This window comes from Carassius carassius, chromosome 33, assembly GCF_963082965.1.
Source record: "Carassius carassius chromosome 33, fCarCar2.1, whole genome shotgun sequence".
In the NCBI taxonomy this organism is placed as follows: Eukaryota; Metazoa; Chordata; class Actinopteri; order Cypriniformes; family Cyprinidae; genus Carassius; species Carassius carassius.
The window spans coordinates 22,222,754-22,244,913 of record NC_081787.1 but is presented as its reverse complement, the minus strand read 5'-3'; the positions used below and the strand labels follow the sequence as shown (position 1 = coordinate 22,244,913).

At 38.2% G+C, this 22,160-nt stretch overlaps 1 protein-coding gene across 1 annotated transcript in view; it reads left to right on the top strand.

Annotated features, from left to right (window-relative positions):
* Positions 1–4,121: 4,121 nt before the first annotated feature.
* The window catches only part of LOC132113975 (platelet-derived growth factor receptor beta-like), a 45,446-nt gene continuing 27,407 nt past the window's right edge, over positions 4,122–22,160 (top strand). Inside the window, exons 1-3 of the mRNA XM_059522075.1 lie at positions 4,122–4,299; positions 21,064–21,137; positions 21,365–21,649. Of these exons, the coding sequence (XP_059378058.1) occupies positions 21,071–21,137; positions 21,365–21,649 (352 nt within the window). The 5' untranslated portion in view covers positions 4,122–4,299; positions 21,064–21,070. The remainder of the gene's footprint in view (positions 4,300–21,063; positions 21,138–21,364; positions 21,650–22,160) is intronic.

Genomic DNA, 22,160 nt, shown 5'->3' with positions numbered 1-22,160 from the left:
TGTGTAGTTTCTGATATATAAATGTGTGGGACGTGCTGTCAGGCACACGAGGATGAATAGCTAATGTTACCGTATCTGGGTCCATCTGCATTCTCTGCTTGTGTGTGGTCAGAGAGTTTAATCAAACTGATCTCATAACAGTCTCGTTCACATTGTTTGTAATTAGAGGATGTTTGCTGAACGATAAAGATGAATATTTCAGGCCCCTCACAGATGGATGGAAACTTGCAGCAAACATTTCACAGATGATCCTGCATTGTGTTGACGTCTTTGATTAAACTGTTATTTAATAAAGAGTAATTTGTGTATTCGAACAGTTTGTTCCTTCCTGAAACAAAACAATATCAATGAGCATGACAAACGTTTTAAATAAAAACATGACTCACTTTTATTAGTTTTATTCCAATTTATTGCGAGTTAGACTCAACCAAATTAGGCAATGTCTAGGCATCTGGATTTCCAATCTCTTTCTTATAAATTAATGCTGCATGTAAAGCTAAAATGAACTTGCATTTGTCTGAGAAAAGAGTTTAAAATTAAGTTTCAACTGAACTAGCCTATTTCAGAAATGAATCAAAGCTACATTACATTAAGCGATAAATTATATGGATAGGCCTAAAAAAATTCAGTGATGTGGAGCATGCTTCTATATGCTTATTTATTATTATTTACTTAATTAGCATATTGCGCAGCTTATTGGAATATCTGATTGAGATCGTGCATCATTTATATATAACTGAATTGCCTAGGCTAATTTCTAATTTTCATTCAGTTATAATTTTATTTAAAATGTATTTGTTTATAATTTATTTTAAATTTGTTGAATGCTGTTCCTCTTAAAGGTACAGTAAGCGATTTCTGAGAAATGCTGTTGATATTTGAAATCACCAAAACAAACACGCCCTCTTCCCAAAAGAATCACACCCCTATCTTGATAGCTCCTCCCCCAAATTTACGAACATGTTATTCAACACAGGCACCTCCCCCATCTCTACTGGACATGTCCCTTATGGTGATTGGCTACAAGTGTGTTTTGGTGCTCGGTCTGATCCACTTTGAAGTTTCTCAGAAATTGCTTACTGCACCTTTAAGTTGTAACCGATTTCCTATATAGGCTACATCTCAAAACACTGATCTGAATCAAAGGGTTCTTGAGATGTGATCATGTAAGTGCCGATTTGAATAAACAAATCTAAGCTCTAAATCTAAGATCTAAATCTAGATCTGAAGATTTGTATGAGCCCAGAGCTCAGATCTGAACCAAAAGATTCACGGTAGGTGCTCTAAAGTCCCAATTCAAATAAAAAGAATCACTATACAAGCTTCAAAGCGCTGATCTGAATCAAACGATTCACACGCCTTCCAAAGAATCATTTCGAATTAAAAAATTTAAAAAAGTTGCAGAAACTTTGTGAAGCCATGTTTCAGGATGTATTCAACAATACACAGGAGAGCTCAGAGTATTTGCGTGTCATGGAACAGATGAATGACCTATTTGCCTTAGGGAGAGTTTTATTTGCTGTAATGAAGCAATTATGTTATTAATTGACGTCAGCCAGTTGAAGTGCAGATTGAGGGCAGTAGGGTACATTAGTTCACGTATATAAACGCCGCAATTCTGGTAGGTTGAGAAAACATACTTCAACTACCATCTCTGACAAGCATCTGTGGGTTAAACACTAGTTTCTTAGATTATTTATAATACAGCTGTCAAGCTGTCAGTTCGTCTTTCTATACGTAGCTACCATGATGTACGGAAATGATCGAAACACGACATCGTTGAAAATCCACATCAGCATTTATGCAAATGTCGACAGTTTATGCGCATATCAAGCGTTGTCTTTATTGATTTCTTAAGTGCAAATATAAGAAATCACAAAAATGGTTGGATGGAAACTATGCAATAGGCCAACAGCTGCAGGACTGAGCAGCCATGAATAAATCTTGATGTGGATTTGAGATGTCAGACAGAAGAACTGGGACAGTGACAGAGGATAGTTTTCATTCAGATGTGAAGATGAGAAACACAGGAAACTGCAGTTTAACCCAGATGAGGGGAAACCAGATGTTTAGAGAGCATACATATATATACATTGTTTTTTTAACTACTAACTACTATATTGAACTATATACTCAGGCAATATCAGTCAATATACATCCTGATGGTACTTGTTCCATATTTCCCTTGCTGTGATTCAACAATGCTATGCAGACTAGTTTATTAATATTACTACTACTACTTTCATTATCATAATCATCATTTGAAGTAATTGTACGTCATTTGTCAACTTTTTCACATAAGTTGTAAAGAATTGTTTTTTGCATTTTAAGGTAGCCTACTTCCTCTCATTTTATGTAGCTACTTCTCATTAGTTGCAACAATAAAAAAACAACGAAATGACTGCAGCATTTACTACAAATGTCATTTGTTACTCTTTTTTTTTCTTTCAAGCCTATGCTGAAAAAAAAAAACTAACCCCAGGAATGTACAATAACAAACTCTCTGTGACAGTTCTTTGGCACAGAACATTTTATTCCTAATCCTTTTTTTTTCCATTCAGCTCTTGTGTGTCTGTTGAAGGCCTCTAATGAGTCTCTGTTGATCAAGACATTTTGTGTTCATTCACACAATTACAGAGCGTATGCCAACAACTTCCCTCTCCCTCTCCCTGTAATAAAGAGAAAAAGGTCTTACTCAGCTCTTGGACATTGTTATGAATTTGCAAGCTACTCCTCTTGCTGCCTGGGAGAGAGAGAGAGCCAAGACTGAAACAGATCCTCATACTCTGTGTTTATGTGTATGTGTTGAGCTCTCAGCACTATATGCCACTATAGACACACCTTCCCTTCACCAAAACCACACTTTATTCCATTACATTTTCCATTTCTTCACTTTGGCTCGAGCACTTTTCTGCCCTCAAAACAGCTTTCTCTCGTTTCTCTCTTTTGTTTTTCCTTCTTTTCTTCTCTTCAGCTGGGCGCCTCATTGTGAGAGCTGCCAAAGTCCTTCTCATTTCCCTGTGGCTCGTGTTTTCAGCGAAATAGAAACAGGCGACTGTTGCTGAGGAGTTCTGGCTGGGCTCGTGTTTTTGTGTTTCTTCAGGTCTGGTGAACCTCTGGAAGACAGACACCGCTGCGTTGAGCCTCGTCCTCAAGAGTTCTCCACACGGTACGGCTGCTTTTATTTTCAGGAAACTGTCATTGCTCTTTCATAGTTCAGCAACTGCCATTTAAAGTTTTGGGGTCGGTAAGGATGCATTAAATTTAACAAAGGGCACAGTAAAGACATTTCTAATGTTGAAAAAGAATTCTATTTCAAACAAATGCTGTTCTTTTGAAGTTTTTATTCATCAAAGAATCCTGACAAATAAAATGTACCATATTTTCCACAAAAATATGCAGCAGCACAACTGTTTTCAACACTGATAATAATCAGAAATGTTTTCTTGAGCAGTAAATCAGCGTATTAGAATGATTTCTGAAGGATCACGTGACACTGAAGACTGGAGTTATGATGGAAATTCAGCTTTGATCACAGGAATAAATTACATTCGAAAATATACTCAAATAGAGAAGAGTTATTTTAAATTGTAATAATATTTCAATGTTTTTACTGTATTTTTAATCAAATAAGAAGAGACGTCTTTCAAAACCATTAAAAATCTTACTTATTTAAGTAAATAAAGTAAGAAATATAGATGTTTCTGCTACAATTAGTCATTAAGAGTATAGAGCAATAAAATGAATGTCAAGAGCAGCTCAGATCATTTGATGAGAAAAAAATTACTTCCTGTTGACGTTTGATTACAGATCATAAATCTGAGTTTGAGATGTTGTTGAGATTCCTCAGAAAAAAGTAAGATAATTTGTGATATAAAAGGTTGTAATTACCTTTACCTAATTATTTATTTCTTTTTTATTCTGGAAATTGGCTTTTATAGACTTTAGTCTCCCTTAGCAGACAATATAATATTTTCGTATTTATATGTAACTGATGTAACTGCACTGGGATTAATCTGTGCTACCTTTGTAGGGATGTTAGTTTTACCATCGAGTGAGTGAACCCTGCTGTGGTCATTAGACTAAATAAACAGATCTGCTGCCCAACCTCCTCTCCTCTCTCTATCTGTCTGAGACCCTGGAGACCCGAGCTTTAGCTCCATCCTCCCTCCAGCAGCTGTATGAGCGACCGCTACACAGATCTCAGACAGAGAGAGAGAGAGAGAGAGAGAGAAGTTAGCAAGAACGGAGGCTTTTCCTAGACATGCTTTTGCTCTGACGTCCAGGCGTCTGCTGAAGGTAAGAGACGTGATCAGATTCGATTACAAAGCTTTCGCTTCTGTCTGCTCTCCTGTAAGTCCTGAGTGTTTTACTTCATGAGGTTTTGGTAAAATCCTGCTTTAAATATCTGAAGTCCAGGAGTAACAGCGAAAAAGAAAGTAGCTGGAATGTGACCCTTCCAGAAGTTAGATTGTTTCAGTCTTAGACAGAACTTGGTTTGGAGAACTTCACCTCATTTGTGCCCCTCTCACATCATCTTTTAGATAGTTTTTGCACATTCTGTCACTAGGTGGCTTGATTTCATCCAGATGTTGGTGATGATAGATAGCCGTTCGATGTTCTGAGAGGGATTTATTTGATCTGAGAGATGCCTTATGTCTTTTCTGTGAGCTTTTGATTAGGAAGGGATGATTTCTGCTTATTTACACACACACACACACACACACACAAACATATATATAATCAATATAGTACTATATTAGTGAAATAAGATGTCAAATATAATAAGAAATTAGTCAGAGGTGGCTGTATGTTTATCTGAATCAGCTCTTTGTATATATTTCGATCAGTCTGGTCTGTAAGTCACACAGATGTTCAGCAGCTGATCTCTGTTTCTCTCGTATGTGAATGTGCTGGTACAGAAAATCCCGTTACTCATGAGTTTCTCCTGCAGCTCATTGTTGTGTCTTGAGGAGTTTTTTGTGCCGTTCTTCTAGAACATGCTGTTATTAGTCACACATGAGTAAGACATGAGCGATATCTGTGATGGGACTGTCAGGAGTTAAATCGAGTGGTTCTCGTTGGGACGGACGGAGCCCCTGCTGCGTCACCAGCTGTTTCCTGATCCCCTCATCTGGCCCCCCTCATCATACCAGTCCCCTGAAAAAATCTGCTCCCCATTAGCAGTGGAGGAGTGGAGCTCATGAACAGCGTCAGACACAAACGCAGAGACCCACAACATCACAAACACCTTAAAGAAAGCATGGTTTAGAACGGTTGGTTTCTTAAAGTTTGTAATTTATTTATTTATTTATTTTAATTATTCAACTCGTCTATTATTTATTTGAAAGGGACAGTACAGAATAACTGTTATTATTAATCACATTTTTGTTTTTGTTTTTAATTGTCCTTGGTTAGACTTTTACCAAGAACTTAAGAAATATAACAACTAACAAATAGTCTAAAATGTAAAACAAATGTTAAAAATGTATTTATTCAACAAAATACAATAGAAAATAATTAATTATTTGTGAATTAGTTAATTATATGTAAAAATTTATATTTTTTTTATTTAGTTTAGTTCTTTAATTCTGACTTTTGCAGTACAGTTCATTAGCTCTGTATTTGAACTCTGTAAAATGACAACAAAAAACCCTATTTAAAAACAAAACAAAACATGATATTATGACATTACCACGATAAATAAAACAGAGTCATAGTATCACCAAAGCATCAGTCCAAGATTTCAGTCTCCTTCACCACTCGAGCAGAAGTTATTCTTCTTTCATCAGGCTGAAGCTCATTCACTTTTACACTCAAGAGTGTGTTTAATCGTCTGCATCCTGCGGTTAATGACCACTAAGATTGCAGCATAATGACTATTATACAAGAATGCAGAAAGAAAGAGAGATGATGCTGTCTTCATCAATCTCAATGAGCTGCATTTCTGCTGTCTCTCTGCACTCCGGCCAAGTCAAACAGAGAAACAAGGAGACAGTGTTGGGTTTGACTGAGAAACCAGGCTTAGGAGACCAAAAAAATATTATTAGACCTTATTTAGTTAACCAGTTCTCAATAGGAAAGACAGAACGCTCTGTGTGCGTGTGTGTTTGCATTGGAATGCATATAAGAGTATTTGTGTTGTGTTTCAGTCATTTCACGGCAATGCAACGTGTTTCTGCTTCCAACTCTTCTGATTATAGAGATGAATCTGTCATTCTTGTTTGGGACATGTGTCCTTTCCTTAAGGCAAGGCCTGAAGTGCTCTGGATCCAAACGGTCGTAGTTTGATTTCATACATCGCTAGATTAATTAATGCATCAGACCAAGTTGCACTCTCAGTGTTGAATCGCTATAGACATTTGTAAACTACAGTAATGGCAAAACTGAAGTTAGATAAACTGTTGATATGTTTATATCAAGCTACCTGTACTGTGACAGCAATGCAACAGCCGTGTTTTTTCTGAAATACTAAATGACTAAAAGTGTGCAGATGCAATAACAAAAAGCGTTATTTTAGTATTGACAAGATACTAGTTTTTTATTAATTTTATTTTAATGTATTAATTTGTATTATTATTATTATAGTTTTTATTAATATTTTGAACCCATTTTTATTAGTTATTTATTTTTCTTAAATATGTCTATACTTTATATAAGTATACTAGTTAAAGACCTCAAGTTAAAGTAAATTAAAATGAGAAATGTAACGTTGGAAGGTTTTTTTGTGCATCAGTGAGTTTCCATCATAGTTTATGTGCATGTTTTCTTACAAAATAAAAACAAAACAATCCACCTTAATACGAGTGCACACGTTTTTATGGACATTTTATGTACATCTTATTTTATTTTTTATTTTTTATGTGAAATCACAAAATCTGTAAAAGTTGGATTGGATGGAAGCAGCTGATACTGCATGTGAAGTGTATAATGAGACTAACGGTGTGACGAGTGTGTTTCTGGTCTTACGCTCTTCATCTCTCCAGCACCTCACGGATGTCACTTCCTCATCCTCATCCCCCCTTCTTTCTCTCTCTCTCTGTCACTCTGTCAGCAGCTGGTTTAAGCTGTAATCATTTAAAGCCCTCTCTCAGATGTGGGGGTGTTAGACAGGTTGTTTAGAGAGGATGGGGTTTGGTTTGATGAGTTGGTGTTTTTGACTGGGTAAGTTGATGACATTGTCTTTCAGAGTCATTCTGGCTTTTTGAGTCATTGTTTATATGCTGTTTACTGAGGCAAAATACACTTTCTGTTGCTCATAGTTACAGTTGGTGTTTTAAGGAATTATAATTGTTCTTTTTATTTTTTTGAGTAATATAAGCATTTTTAACCTGATTTGAGCAGAAATGAATGTGCAAGACTGAAATATCAGGCACAACAATAAGAGTATGTTTACACTACAACAACTTACTAAAAAATGTTTTCATTTGCATTTTTGAAAGGTTTTGCATACAGACCACAACACTGTCAAAACGATCGCTGATCACACGGATCCATGAAAAAGCTGCATTATTCATCTGGCAGTTGGCAATGTCTTTCTAAAGAAGAAACACTACTGCACAAATTCACGTTTTTGTAGCTTACACAGAGACCATAATGGTACTGTTTTCAAAGACCTCCGGGTGACACAAGTGCTGAGGACACTTGTGTCACCCTGAAACGCATAAAAAGTTTTTAGTTTTTAGTCGAAAACATTGTCCTGTAAACACCCCCTTAGAAACTGTCTAATAACCACTGAGAACGCCATAACAACTCCATAGCAACCACCCACAACACTGGAGCATCACGCGGTGTTTTGCAAGATGAGCATCACTCCTAAATGTTGATATTTTTCTTCAGAAAATTTTATTTTCTAAATTTTATATATAACAGGGTTGTGTGTCATGTAAAATGAGAATGTCTTTTACATTATATTTTAAATTCTGATTTTGAATTTGAATTGAGGAACTAAACTGAATTGAATTTAATGGAAAACAGTGCGGAATATCAATTCAAATTTGGGAAGTAGAATTACTATAGAATATCACATTAATAGTTTTTTTTTACTAGATAAGCAAAGTTTTTCAAGACAGATTTACTGTTTATTATTATTATTATTATTATTGCCTGAACTGTCGTATTTACTTCACCACAGAATCATGGATAGATAGATAGATAGATAGATAGATAGATAGATAGATAGATAGATAGATAGATAGATAGATAGATAGATAGATAGATAGATAGATAGATAGATAGATAGATAGATAGATAGATAGATAGCGCTTCATCACTTCATCTTAATGTCTTCCACGGCTGTGTTTGGGACAGGGTCTGAAACTCCAGATGTGGCCAATAGCTTCAGGCTGCAGTTTTTCCCGCTTTATCTGCATCCGGAGCGGAACTTTCTAACATTCTCTGGTGACGTTTCTCTGGCTCAGAGTCTGCCAAACAGTTATAAACAACACAATAAAGTCAGAATTGTACAGCACTTTGGAAAATTATGAGAATCTGGGAGAAAAACTAGATGAACTTTAACTTGTGGAGTCCCCTGTTAAATGTGGGATCTTTCCAAATGCTTTTTTCCTATAACGATTAATCCCTAATGATTTGAGGAGAGTAGGGTTAATGTGAGTGATGCTGGCCTCCCACATTTCAAACACACACACACACACACACATGTATATGTATAGTTTTGGTTTCAGTTTCTGTTAATGATAAAAAACATACTTTTATAGTCTTTGTTAATATTTTGTAGAAATATTTTCTATTTTATTTTTAGATTTTCTGTCATCACTGTAATTTTAGTAATTTTGCATATAATGTTTTTATTGATTTGTTTGTTATTTTAGTACTCCAAGTTAAACTAATTTCAGTTAATGTTTATTTTATTTCAAGTATCTTATTTTTCCTCTTGCAATTTTAAGTTAGAAACTCATAATAACTGTAATTCTTACATACGTAGGCGGAAATCGCGGGGGGGTCGGGGGCGTCCGGACCCCCGCTATCTGAGGGTTGTCCCCCCCTAAAATATAATTGAAATATGTGTATTGTAAATAATATAATGATAAATAGTTAAACTAATTGTGTAAGTAGTAAAACAATACAAATGCAAACTGAGCAACAACAAAAAAAGTTTTAAACATCTCGAGTTCCCCCTGCTTTGCCCCACAGTGCTTTGGTCCACAGCGTGCTCCCCTTTTACCTCACCACCACCGTGACCGTCAAACAGATAGTCCAGTGCGGTAAAACAACGTGTTTCAGTTGTTGTGGAACTCCATAAATCTAGCTTACTTTATTCACATTAAACATCGGATGACGTGATTATTTTCTCTTTAATATAGATGATGCTGAGTCATTAATAAGTCGTATCCAAAAAATATTATTGTGTACTTTTGTCACCGATGTAGTCTGCGCTGTTAGCGATTATAACAGGCGTTTTATACAGGCGTTTACCTAGCTTGTTTAATAACGTCTTACACACCCATAGTGTACGCATATACAAGTCTTGTATGTTATATTAGACTAGTGAATATCAACCAACCATCACAGAGACATAAATTAGATGCTATTAGTTTGAACCTGTTTTTATACAGTCTATGGTTTCTCCCGGAGTGGCTGGGCTGATAATTTACCAAGTATTTATAATGAGTAGCGATATTGAATATATTTTCTTTACGGTGCTGACTAAAAGCCGCCAAAAAGCCATTTTAAAATTGTTAAGCAAATAATAATAATAATAACAATTGGCAGGGATCCCCAGACCAATACAATTAGTTTGCCTCCTCTATTTTAAAATTCACGAGCCCCCACTGGTCGGTTAATTTCATTTAATATAGTTAATCTAATATAACATCATACTAAGAGTGCAGTTGTTCTCCAGATATTAGCATAACAAATGTGATTTAGATTTTTATAAAAATTGAATAAACAAGTTAATATTAAGTGCATTTTAGGCACCATATTGCCTGTTTTAGCTCTATTTCACCAACGAAAAAAGTTGAAAACTAAGCTACAGCAGTAACAGCACTAATTGCGTCTTTGGGAAACACACTGAGGAGGTGTTTCCTAACTGAATGAATCCACCTTTTGAACAAATCAGTCATTGACGTAATAAATTATTATTTTTTGTTTTTTTCCAGTCTTTCACGTGTAAGAGTGTATGCCTTCATTTTGCTAGGCATGGCAAATGTTTTTATATATGCATGTTTTAATTATAACTGTGAAGCAACAACATTGCTATTAAATGTGCTATACAAATAAATAAAAGTTGAAGTTAAGTTCAAATTCCATTGTATTTTGGTGGCTTGATTGTGTAAACAACTTCAAAAACATTGTTTTGAAGAATGTTTTCATCAATTTAGTCAGCTTTTTCATTGAACCAGAAAGAAACTTTGAGAAGAAGGATAATGGAATGGTCTCCATGTAATAGTAAGGCTTTCCTCTCTGTACACATATCCTTAAGTACAATTTTGCCTGTTTTATTGGTGTCTCCTTCAAAACTTGCTCGTAAGAAATGTTATGTTTATTGTCCCCCCCAACATTTAGATGAGATTTTCGCCCCTGCTTACATACATGTAACAGTAGTCTTAGTATTTTTCATTTTGCTTAATTCTCTATTCGTTTATTCACTTTCATTTTATCCCAGTATCATTAAAATCATCACACCTATGAAAAAGTAGCAGATTATTACTATTGTTTTTATCATTTGAAATACTTATAAGTGCATAATGGTACACAAATATGCTAATAATTTACTACCATGGTATATCTCAATGTACTGTACCTTCTCAACACTGAGCATTTAGCCACATTCATTTTTAAGTGAAGTATCAGTATAAAGAGACAAAATCTAAAATCATAAAAAAAAACTTTTTTGTTACTTGAAATAAAATAAACATTAATTAAAATTGTAACGAAGTGGCTGAGGAAGAATGTGAATCCATTTGCAGGAGTTTATTAAAGGAAGATTGTACAATCAGAGTCGTGTTATCAGGCAATGTGTTAATACCGTAAGGGCAGTCCGATCTTTCAACATACACAGGGGTTATCCGATAGGCGAGTAGGCAGGCGAACAGGTCAAACACAAACATCAGTCCAATCAAGCAATATATCAAGCAATGGGGTGGTATTGGCGCAGTGGATAAGAGACCCGGGTTCGAATCCACTGTGAGACACCAATGTGTCCCTGAGCAAGACACTTAACCCCTAGTTGCTCCAGAGGTGTGCGACCTCTGACATATATATAGCAATTGTAAGTCGCTTTGGATAAAAGCGTCAGCTAAATGAATAAATGTAAATGTAAATGTAAATATCCAAAGGGGCAATCCAAGAGACGTGAACCAGATAACAGGCAGAATCGTGATCAAACAGGCAGTCAGAATACTCACAAGGAAAACGCTCGGTAAGGCAGGTTAACTGGCAATACTTCGCTGTGAAGTGACATGCTAGCACATCTTAAATAGTCCCAAACAGGAAATGACTGTAGAAGCAGAGGGAGTGGTGAACAGTCAATACTCTGGTGAGGGCTCCCTCTGCTGGCGTGGCGTTACAGAATCCCCCTCCCTAGGAGTGCCTCCTGGCACTTTCGACGCGGACGTCCCCATGGTTGTGGCGCTGGATTGATCGGGTCTGGCTCGATGGAAGTCCTCCGTGAGAGACGGATCCAGAATGTCGCTGGTGGCTACCCATGACCTCTCCTCAGGTCCATAGCCCTCCCAGTCCACAAAATATTGGAGCTGACCCCCTCTCCTTCTCGAGTCGAGTAATTCCTTGACCATGTAAGCCGGTGCTCCATCAATGTCCAGTGGTGGTGGTGGCTCTTGAGCCTCATGATTGGGGTCAGTATCCGTGTGGACCGGTTTCAGTAGTGAGACATGGAAGGAGGGAGAGATACGGTAGTTAGCAGGAAGCTCTAATTGGTACGTGACTTCATTGATTCTTCTTAGAATTTTGAAAGGGCCAACGTACCTTGGGCTGAGCTTCCTGCTCTGTAGCCGCAACTTGAGATCCCTTGTTGAGAGCCAGACCCGTTGTACTGGTTGGTAGGATGGATGGGGTTGACGTAGCTTGTTAGCCTGGAGTTCCTCTACTCTGACAGCTCGTTGTAGGCGGACATGAGCACTGTCCCACACCCTCTGGCTCCGACGAATCCAGTCATCCACAGCGGGGACTGATGATGGTTCGCCAGACCACGGGAACATAGGGGGTTGGTATCCGAGGACACACTGGAAAGGGGTTAGGCCTGTTGACGAATGAGTCAGCGAGTTCTGTGCATACTCTGCCCATGGTAGAAATTCTGACCAACGATGCTGTTCTCTGCTGCAATAGGACCGTAGGTATCTGCCTAGTTCCTGATTAAACCATTCCACCTGACCATTGGCTCGGGATGATAACCAGAAGTGAGACTGACGTTGATATCCAGCTGTTTGCAGAATGCTCTCCATACTTGAGATGTAAACTGGGTACCTCTGTCACTGACTATATCTTGTTCCTGAACACATGGTGGAACATAGCCTGAGCCGTCTCCATGGCGGTGGGGAGTCCTTTCAAGGGGCCTAACCGGCAGGACTTGGAGAATCTGTCAATAATAACAAGGATTGCCGTGAAACCATGGGACAGCGGTAAGTCAGTAACAAAATCAATTGAGAGATGAGACCAGGGACGTTGTGGAATGGGCAGAGGTTGCAGGAGTCCAGAGGGTAATTCCTTGGGGGTCTTAGATTGAGCACAAACCTGACAAGCTTTGACATGATTAGTGATGTCCTTGGACATTGAAGGCCACCAGAATGAGATACGTACCAGGTGTAGAGTGCAGGAGCTACCTGGGTGGCCAGAGCTGACTGAGGAGTGGACCCACTGAATGACTCTGGGGCGCAGACTTTGTGGAACATAATGGAGGTTAGGAGGGCAATTGGTTGGAGCCGGTTCTTGGATCTGTTCCCGTTGGATCTCCTCCATAATATCCCAAGTAATTGGGGCAATGATTACTGATGGAGGAAGAATGTATTCGGGTGTTTTGTTGTCCATGAGGAGATCATACTGCCTGGATAGAGCATCTGCCTTACTGTTTTTGATTCCTGGGCGATAAGTTACTGAGAATTGGAAACGTGTGAAGAAGAGGGACCATCGAGCTTGGAGAGGGTTGAGTCGTTTTGCACTTTTAATTTACTCTAAGTTTTTATGATCTGTAATCACCTGAAAGGGGTGGACTGCTCCCTCGAGCCAGTGCCTCATTTGCTCTATTGCTGCTTTCATAGACAGGATTTCCTTATTCCCCACATCATAGTTTTGTTCAGCTGCCATTAACTTTCTGGAAAAGAATGCACAAGGGTACAGTTTACTCGGTTGTCCATAGCGCCGGGAGAGTACGGCTCCATCTTAACACCCTGATGACTAATGTGATAACCCAGGAATGATGTCTGCTTGACGTGAAACTCACATTTCTCTGCTTTGACGTACAGGTGATTCTTCAGGAGCCGAGTGAGGACGGTCTTGACATGGTCAACGTGTTCTGCTTCAGACTTGGAGTAGATGAGAATGTCATCAATGTAGGCAATTACTTACTGGTTCAGAAAGTCATGGAAGATTTCATTTATAAAGGACTGGAATACAGCGGGTGCATTGGCAAGTCCATACGGCATGACCTGATACTCATAGTGCCCCCTAGTGGAGAGGAAGGCAGTCTTCCACTCATTGCCCTCTTTGATGCGAATAAGGTTGTATGCACTTCGTAGGTCCAATTTGGTGTAAATCCTTGCTTTGTGGAGCTGTTCCAGAGCTGAAGGGACCAATGGCAAAGGGTAGCGCAATTTGATTGTGACATTGTTTAATCCCCGATAATCAATACATGGCCTGAGTCCTCCGTCCTTTTTCTCCACAAAGAAGAACCCTGCTGCAGCTGGAGAAGTGGAAGGTTGGATGAGTCCTGAACTCAAGGCCTCCTCAATATAATCCTCCATGACCTGGGATTCTGTACGAGACAAGGGATACACACGACTCTTGGGAGGCATGGCATTGGGGAGTAAATCGATACTACAGTCCCATGGACGATGAGGTGGTAGCTGTGTTGCCTTAGTTTTCCTAAAGACCTCTGCCAGGTCATCATAACAGGGGGGAATATTTACAGTCTTGGTACTCCAGGGACTTTCAACACTGGTGATACAGCAAGGTCGGGGAACTGACGAGAAGCAATGACTTTCACAGAAGGCTGACCACTTGGTCAACTCACCCTGATGCCAGGACAGGACGGGGTCATGAATGGACAGCCATGGGAATCCTAGGATGACTTCATGCTAAGGTGAATTAACGACATAGAAGGATATGGACTCCTGATGAAATAAACCCACTTGCAAGGTAAGTGCTTTAGTTTGTTGAGTTATTCCAGTTCCAATTGCTGTGTCGTTGATGGCTTTGATCTTGATGGGTGGGTTACATGGTTGGACGGGTAAGTTATACTTCGTGACGATATCTTCATGAATGAGATTTAATGCAGCTCCGGAATCGATCATTACTGTTAATGAGATGGACAGCTCTTCAGTTTTCAAGGTAAGGGGAAGTTTGAAGGATTGATTATTGGGTATAGACAAGTGTTCCATATTTACCAGAATGGGTTTCAGGGCCTTGTGTGGACACTTAAAATATCCAGTGTAACTTAAATATCCAACTTAACTAACCTAAAGTTAACTAAACTTAGCGTTTTAAGTGCTGTCAAACGATTAATCGTAATTAATCACATCTAAAATAAAAGTTTTTGTTTATATATTGTATGTGTGTGTGTAAATTTATATATTGAGATATAATTTATATTATATATAAATATTTTAAATATAAACAAAACATTTTTCTTAAATATATACATGCATGTGTAAGTATTTATATATACTTAAAAATATACACAGTACGCACGTATATACTTTGTAAAAAATGTATTATTATTTTGTATACTATGAATTGCGATTAATCATCTGACAGCACTAAAAACTGTATATATATATATATATATATATATATATATATATATATATATATATATATATATATATATATATTTCAATATAACTTTTTAATTATATAATTTGGCTTCTATCCAATTCTAAAATTTTAAATCTAAAATGTTAACATCTAAACAATGGTTCTTATGTAATTTGGTTTTCATTAAATATGTATTCAACATACATTAAATAATGAAGCCATCAATCACAGGCTAATTAAAATGAATACATATATATGAATACATGTATATTTAGCAAAATTTATTTTCTAGAAATGTTTTTTTTCAGTTGAACATTCTTGGTGTGTCCCTAGTAAAGTCTTTGCTTTATATGATAGTTCCTAACAAGATTCTTCTAAGATTGCAAATGGATGTTTTAGCCTTGGTTTTCCATTGTAAAGTTGTATTAAGTCTGCAAACTGCAAAAAGTGTTTTCTTGTTCCCTGAGGGAGTTGACAAGGGTTTGGGGATCGACTGTCTCATCATCCCAGGGGAAAACTGGGATAGCAGTGACGCATTGGATTGGTTTTCCCACAGCCTGTGCCAGAAGTTCAGCTCTAGGAGGACTGATCCTAAAGCAGTGCTTACCTTTAATAAATGCTAATCGAGAACTGGAAGACAAAATGAGAGTTATGAGTGTGTGTTTGCATGTGTAGGAGCTAGACGTCCTCCAGACAATAACCATCTTCGTGTTTGGCCCCAGACCATGCTGCGTTTTCATAACTAGAGATAACAGCCTGTGAACCTTTTGTACTGTGAGATTAGCTGTGACGAATGGTTCAGGGTCAGTCCTCTTGCTGAGGGATTTACCATTGTCCCAGAGCAGGAAGTGCTCTTGAAGAGCATTAGAGCTCCAAACGCTTATGTGCTGCTCATCGAAGCTGCTGACTCCGTCTGAAAGGTGTTTGCACAGAGGAAAATGTTGTTGCTCTGAAGATGTAAAGAGATTGTTCTACCAAAACATTATATATTTTTTCCATCATTTACTCCAAACTTAAAGACTTTCGTTCTTTTGTGGAAAAACCTCTCTGTTTTTTGGTCAATGGCGTCCAGTGTTGTCTGAACCCCAGCTGTCTTCAAAATTTAAGCTGTCTTTAAAATTCCACAGAAAAAAATTTAATACAAGTTTGTAATAACATGAGAGTGAGTAAACGAGAGTGAGATGTTTCTACTAAAACACCCTAGCAACAACCTGGAACACCATAGCAACACCCTAGCAACTGCTCAGCGTCATGATATCAACCCAAAACACATAGAAACTGCCAAGCAATGCCCTAGCAACATCAAACAACCACTTAACCACTCTAGCAACAACAACAAATACTATAGCAACACCCTAACAACTGTTCAGATGCATGCAAAAAACTTAAATACCATGACTTAGGTGTCCTTGAGCAAGGCATCGAACCCCCAACTGCTCCCCGGGCGCCGCAGCATAAATGGCTGCCCACTGCTCCGGGTGTGTGCTCACAGTGTGTGTGTGTGTGTTCACTGCTCTGTGTGTGTGCATTTCGGATGGGTTAAATGCAGAGCACAAATTCTGAGTATGGGTCACCATACTTGGCTGAATGTCACTTCACTTTTTCACTTTCACTTAAAACACCATTGGAATGGCAAATCAATGCCCTAGCAGCCACCTAGCAATGACAAATGACCACTTGGAAAACCCTAGCAACAAACCAAAACACCACAGCAATATTATAGCAAATCCTAGCACCCTAGCAACAACCCAGAACTGTTCAGCATCATGCTATTAGCCCAAAATACCATAGGAATGGCCAAGCAGTGGCACATGTTTTTTCCCCAATTGGTGGATATTCCCATAATGTGGTCCTGTTGTACTGGGAATGTGATGTCTCATCACCATATGGGGGACAGCAGCGGACACACAGTGTGTTTTGCAACATTTAAGGAGCTCTGGCTTTCCGAGGCGAGGGGGAATTTGGGATGGTTTTATTCATATGTGTGTGTGTGTGTGTGTGTGTGTGTGTGTGTTATTCCTGGCCTTGGAGGTCTGCGTGTCATTCATACACCCACGCTGAATCTCTACACATGTTCCCAAACACACACAGGAAGCAGGAGGCCCTGCAGCTGAATGCAAACAACAACATCGAAAATAGTTTCTTCTTCCAGTGCCTTTCTTTTTCTTTTTCAACTTTACTTTCAAGACTTTGCATGTTTCCCAGGGGCCTGCACAGAAGAACAGACAACAGGTTTGGTGCTGAAGCGATCACCCCCTGGTGAGGCTCCTTCTTCATCAGCACGGCTCTGGCAGATGTTTAAGGAAAAAAATCTCCTGTATAAAGATAATCCCAGTGGAGACAAGCAGCTCAGGGCTAGTTTATATGTGTGCAAGAGTGACGGTCCTTGTGGAAGCCGTGTTACATCTGGTGGGAATTCTGGGATTTAGATGTTGTATCACGAACTGACACATCTGAGAATGTTAACAGGAGTCCAGGATGCTGGGAAGGGTCAGACGAGCACGCCATTCCCATCCCATCCCAACACTCTCTTTCTCTCTCTCCCTCTCTCTCGCTCTCTCTCTCTCACACACAGACACACACACACACACACACACACACACACACACACACACACTACATACTCAATAGACGCCACATCTGTTTACATAAACGCAAACCACCACATCATGTAGTAGAATGACACAGCTATTAGACTCCCTCTGAGTAGTTCACTCTGTCCACTATGACTAGACTCTTGACTTGAAGCAGCCACTCAGAACAGTATAGCAACCCCCAATCATCTATTCAACACATCTTGGAACTGCGTACAGCATTCTAAACTCTCACAACACCCTGGCATCGGCATAGCAAAATCCTACACTCTAAAATGCTTAGAACATGTAATGCAACCAACCAAAACACCTTATAAACCACATAACTACTGTATACTCTTACATGTTTAAAATGCCTTAGCATTGGCATCACAACATCCTGGCACCCACCCAGGTCACTTTGAAAAAACATTCCAGTGCTTAAAATTCTAAAAACATCTTAACTGTATAGCAACACCCTGCCAACCACCACAAACATCTTAAAAACCACACAGCTACTCTCTTAAATGTTTAAAACACCTTAACAACTGCATTGAACATCCTCGGGTATGGTGTGATCCCAGCTGCATTCATCAATGATTTCGGCCTTTTTGAAGCTGCTTTAGCTGCTGTCTCCGCTAATGTTGAAGTCAACAGTGCCAGACGTGGGTTTATGGCGATGGCAGCATTAGATTTTCCTTGTATCTGTAACATAATTGTTTTGGGTTCCTTTCAGCGATCTGATGGCTTCTGCTCTCTCTGACGCAGATTGTATGCAGTGAAGCTTTTCTAAAGCCCAGAGAGATGTTAGCATGAAAAAGAGCCCGTTCTGACATGGACTTCAACCTCATTCTGGCCTCTCTCTTTCCTTCAGAGCTACCGCTCTTTCATGTTCTTCTTTTTCTGTGTTTTTAGCCAGTCTCTTTCTCTGAAAGGGTTTAGTTCAGAGCTCTTTTCACTGCTGGGCTGCTTGGCAGCGAAATATTCCACAGTATTCATCTGGCCTTTTTTCAGACATTATGTTGTTTTCCCTAGTGCTCTTGGTTTCATGGCAGCTTTCAGAGGATTCAGCACATTATAAAACTAGGAAACTAGCTGGAGCTCACAGACCTGATGTTTCTCATTTCAAAATTGCATGTTTTTATTTGCATTGACTGTTTGATTCTTTCATAGTGGTTTTATGCATCTTTAGATGGTGTAAATGGTTCGTTCGTTTATTTACCTGACTGACATCCTGCAGCATTTAAGCTCTGTGTCTAGAGGAGAAGAGTGCTGGTTATTTTATTTGATTATTTCATCTTACTTTAAGATATTTTCTTCACATTGGTTTTATGCGTCTTTTATGCATTTCAATGGCTAGTTCATTTACCCACAAATGTTGTTCCACACCTGTATATACAGTAACTTGCTTTATTTAATGGAAATATAACCTGTCTATAACTTGCTTTATTTAATGGAAAAGGAGCATGTTATTCTTCCTGATGCCAATTTGCATGAGACTGAAAGTTGCATTGTTTGGAATGACATATATGAATGAGTACTAAAACAGTAGGTGTTTGAATGAGTGTACTGAAGTGTGGTTTTACACTGTAAGAACAAATGCTGGGAAAACATAAAAGGTAATGGTAATTTTCTGATAACATAAAATGCTACGCGTAACTCAAAATACAGATACAACACCTGTGAAAAATCAATACAGGAAATGATATTAACACAGTATTGTGATTAAGAGAAAGTATCCAAGTCTTTTCTGGGAATATACACTGGACAAACTCCTCCTAAAGCAACTATAACAGCACTGGAGGCTCCTTGTTCTCTTCTGTACATCACTCCTGAGGGACCGGCACTTTACGAAGTGCAATTTTCCTCTGGCAGTATATTAGGCACGAGAGAGATGCAGGATTTGTGTGGGATGCTTGATTTTGATTGCTTCGGTGAGATAGTGACGACATTTTTAAAACACATTATCGCTTACTTTTTATTGCCTTGTCGGAAAATGTTTTCAGTGTGATGCGTCTGTGTTAAAGTGCATCAGATCTAACAGTTAACCAGTGGAGTACATACACTCTGAAAAACAATTTGTTAAGGCAAGACACCCCAGGTGGAAAGAGAACATTAGTATTCTGAAAAGTTATGTTTAAATATGAAAATGATGCATTATCTAATTAAATATGCACTCATTTGTATTCCTACTTTCTTTCTCGACATTGTTGACATAAAAGAGTTTAATAAAGGGGTTCTATAATAAAGATCTCTTCTTTTAATCACTCCATAAATCAGAAAATATTGTCAACATACAGGAAAATACATTTTTTTTGGAATAAAATGTTATTGTGTCATTGTGAATGATATATCTATATATATCTAATCTCTCTATATATGAGTAAAAATCTTCAGATAGCAACAAAACTGCTAAGTGTAGTGTCTGTAAGTGCTACTCAAGTAGAGAAAAAAAAACTCAATTTGAGAAAAACCCCTTTCATTGAAATCTACAGATGCAGATAGTTAAGTACAATAATAAAATTAAGCGAATGAAATGATCAAACAGCTCTGTAAAAACTTTCAGAATATACAAAGGAATAAAACTGTGAAGTGTGTTGCATGTAAGTGCTGCTGAAGTGGAGAACAAACTCACAGAAAATCTTTTTTATTGTTATTGAAATCTACACGTGCAGATAGGTAAAGTGCATTAACATAAACACTTATAAGTGTATTTTAGATGTAGTTTTTGAAAGTCTGAAAGAAGACAAGCTGTGGAAGCAATATAGACCAAAATCTCAAAACTGGATGTTTCCTATTGAAAGTTGTCTGCTTTATTTCATGAAGCAAGTCTTGAATTTAATTCTGTGGTTAAAAATAGTCATGATTAGATCACCCTAACAAACATCTTTTATGAGTTAAGACATTTCTCCAGCTACGCATTTCACTCTTTTTCCAAAGACTCCCTTGAAGCATTTCTCCTGTTTTTTTTTTTTTCTCCGTTTCTTCTCTGCGATATGTTCTTCTGACCTCTCTGGTTTTCCCACCCTGGTTTAGCACCCGGTTATCCAGCTTTAAATGTTTCCAGACCTCTAAAACACCCAACCACCCCCACTCCATCCATCCATCCATCCCTCCATTTCCACCCCCAATAACCCTGTCCGATTATCCCTGGTGTTTACCAAAAAATGCAACAATGGCAACATTTGTGAAACATGCTACTGTTTGTGTGCAGTCAGGCATGTACAGTGTGTGTCTCTCTGAAGCCTGTGTGAGAAACAACCCATGTGTTATTCCACAGTGCTGGACACACAAGAGACACATCCAGTCATCTGAATGCAGAAGAAAGTTAAAGATCCTTTCATGGAAATACAGTCATGAAGTCTTTGTATATTATTTTGTGTGCATGAGTTTTTAAAAGGACTTCAATAGAGGAATAACTCACACTGAGAGAATTTTCTCTTTTGTAAAAATAAATGTTGAGGTAAGTTTGGTAAGATTGCTGTTTCCTTTGGCTTTGAGGCGAATCAATCCTGAGTTGTTTTTCCTCTGTCTGTAGAGTCTAAATGTGTCCTGCTCTGGACGGCAGCATGAAGAGTTTCAGTAGGTCCCAACTGACTGCCATGACAACAGGTAACAGACTAAACAAACCTCAAAATAATGTTACATTCAAAACCTAACCAAATAAACTCTATTTAAGGTTCTATCTAGAATAAGATTTTAATAAACACAAAAATCTTAATGTTCTTCCTGAAATTCTCAAGGAGGAAACGTTTCTTTTCCCCAAATTATTTTTGAGTTATTGTAGAGCAGTATTGTTTGAGTGCGTGGTATTAATCTCAGTGCTGGTTTGTTTGCAGGTTTGCTCCTGCTCTGTCTGGGTAGTTCAGGTCTGGAGCTCAATCCCAGCGTCACTCAGGTCGTCCTCTCCATCAACTCCTCCTTCAGCATCACCTGCTCCGGCGGGAGTAATGTCACCTGGCGCTTCAAGCGGGAGGAGAAAGTTCCGGAGTTCCACACTGAGAAGCAAAGTCCCTCTTCCAGCGTTCTCCGTCTGGAGCAGGTGACGTGGAGACACACGGGCATCTATGTGTGTTCAGAGAGCGGGACAAACGAGTCCAGAGAGGTGGCTGTGTTTGTGCCTGGTAAGAACTCAGGCAAATATTCAAAACTATTCAATTTATAAAAATGTTTAATTAATTGCTAGTTTTCAAAAGTGCATGTAAAAACAACAGACATTGTACTGTATATTTGAACCTTTTAACATTAGAATGTTTGTGTGATTTTTTCCCCCATTGATTTTATGTTCTGTGAATTTTATTTGATCCATTTTCTCACTTCCATATTCATTCATTTGTTCTTTCATTAATTTGTTAATTCCTTCACTCATTAGTTCATTTATTGATTGATTCTCACATTATTTGTGCATTCATTTATTTGGTAATTCTCACATTGATTTAAGTCATGAATTCATTCATTTATTATTTCTCATATTATTATTATTATTTTTGTTCATGCACTCTTGCATTTATTTCATTGTCACAGTGATTTCTCTGTTCATTCACTAATGCATTCATTAATTTATTGATTCTCACACTGATTTGTGTGTAGCATTTATTCCCTTGTGCATTCATTCATTTGATTCTCACACTGAAA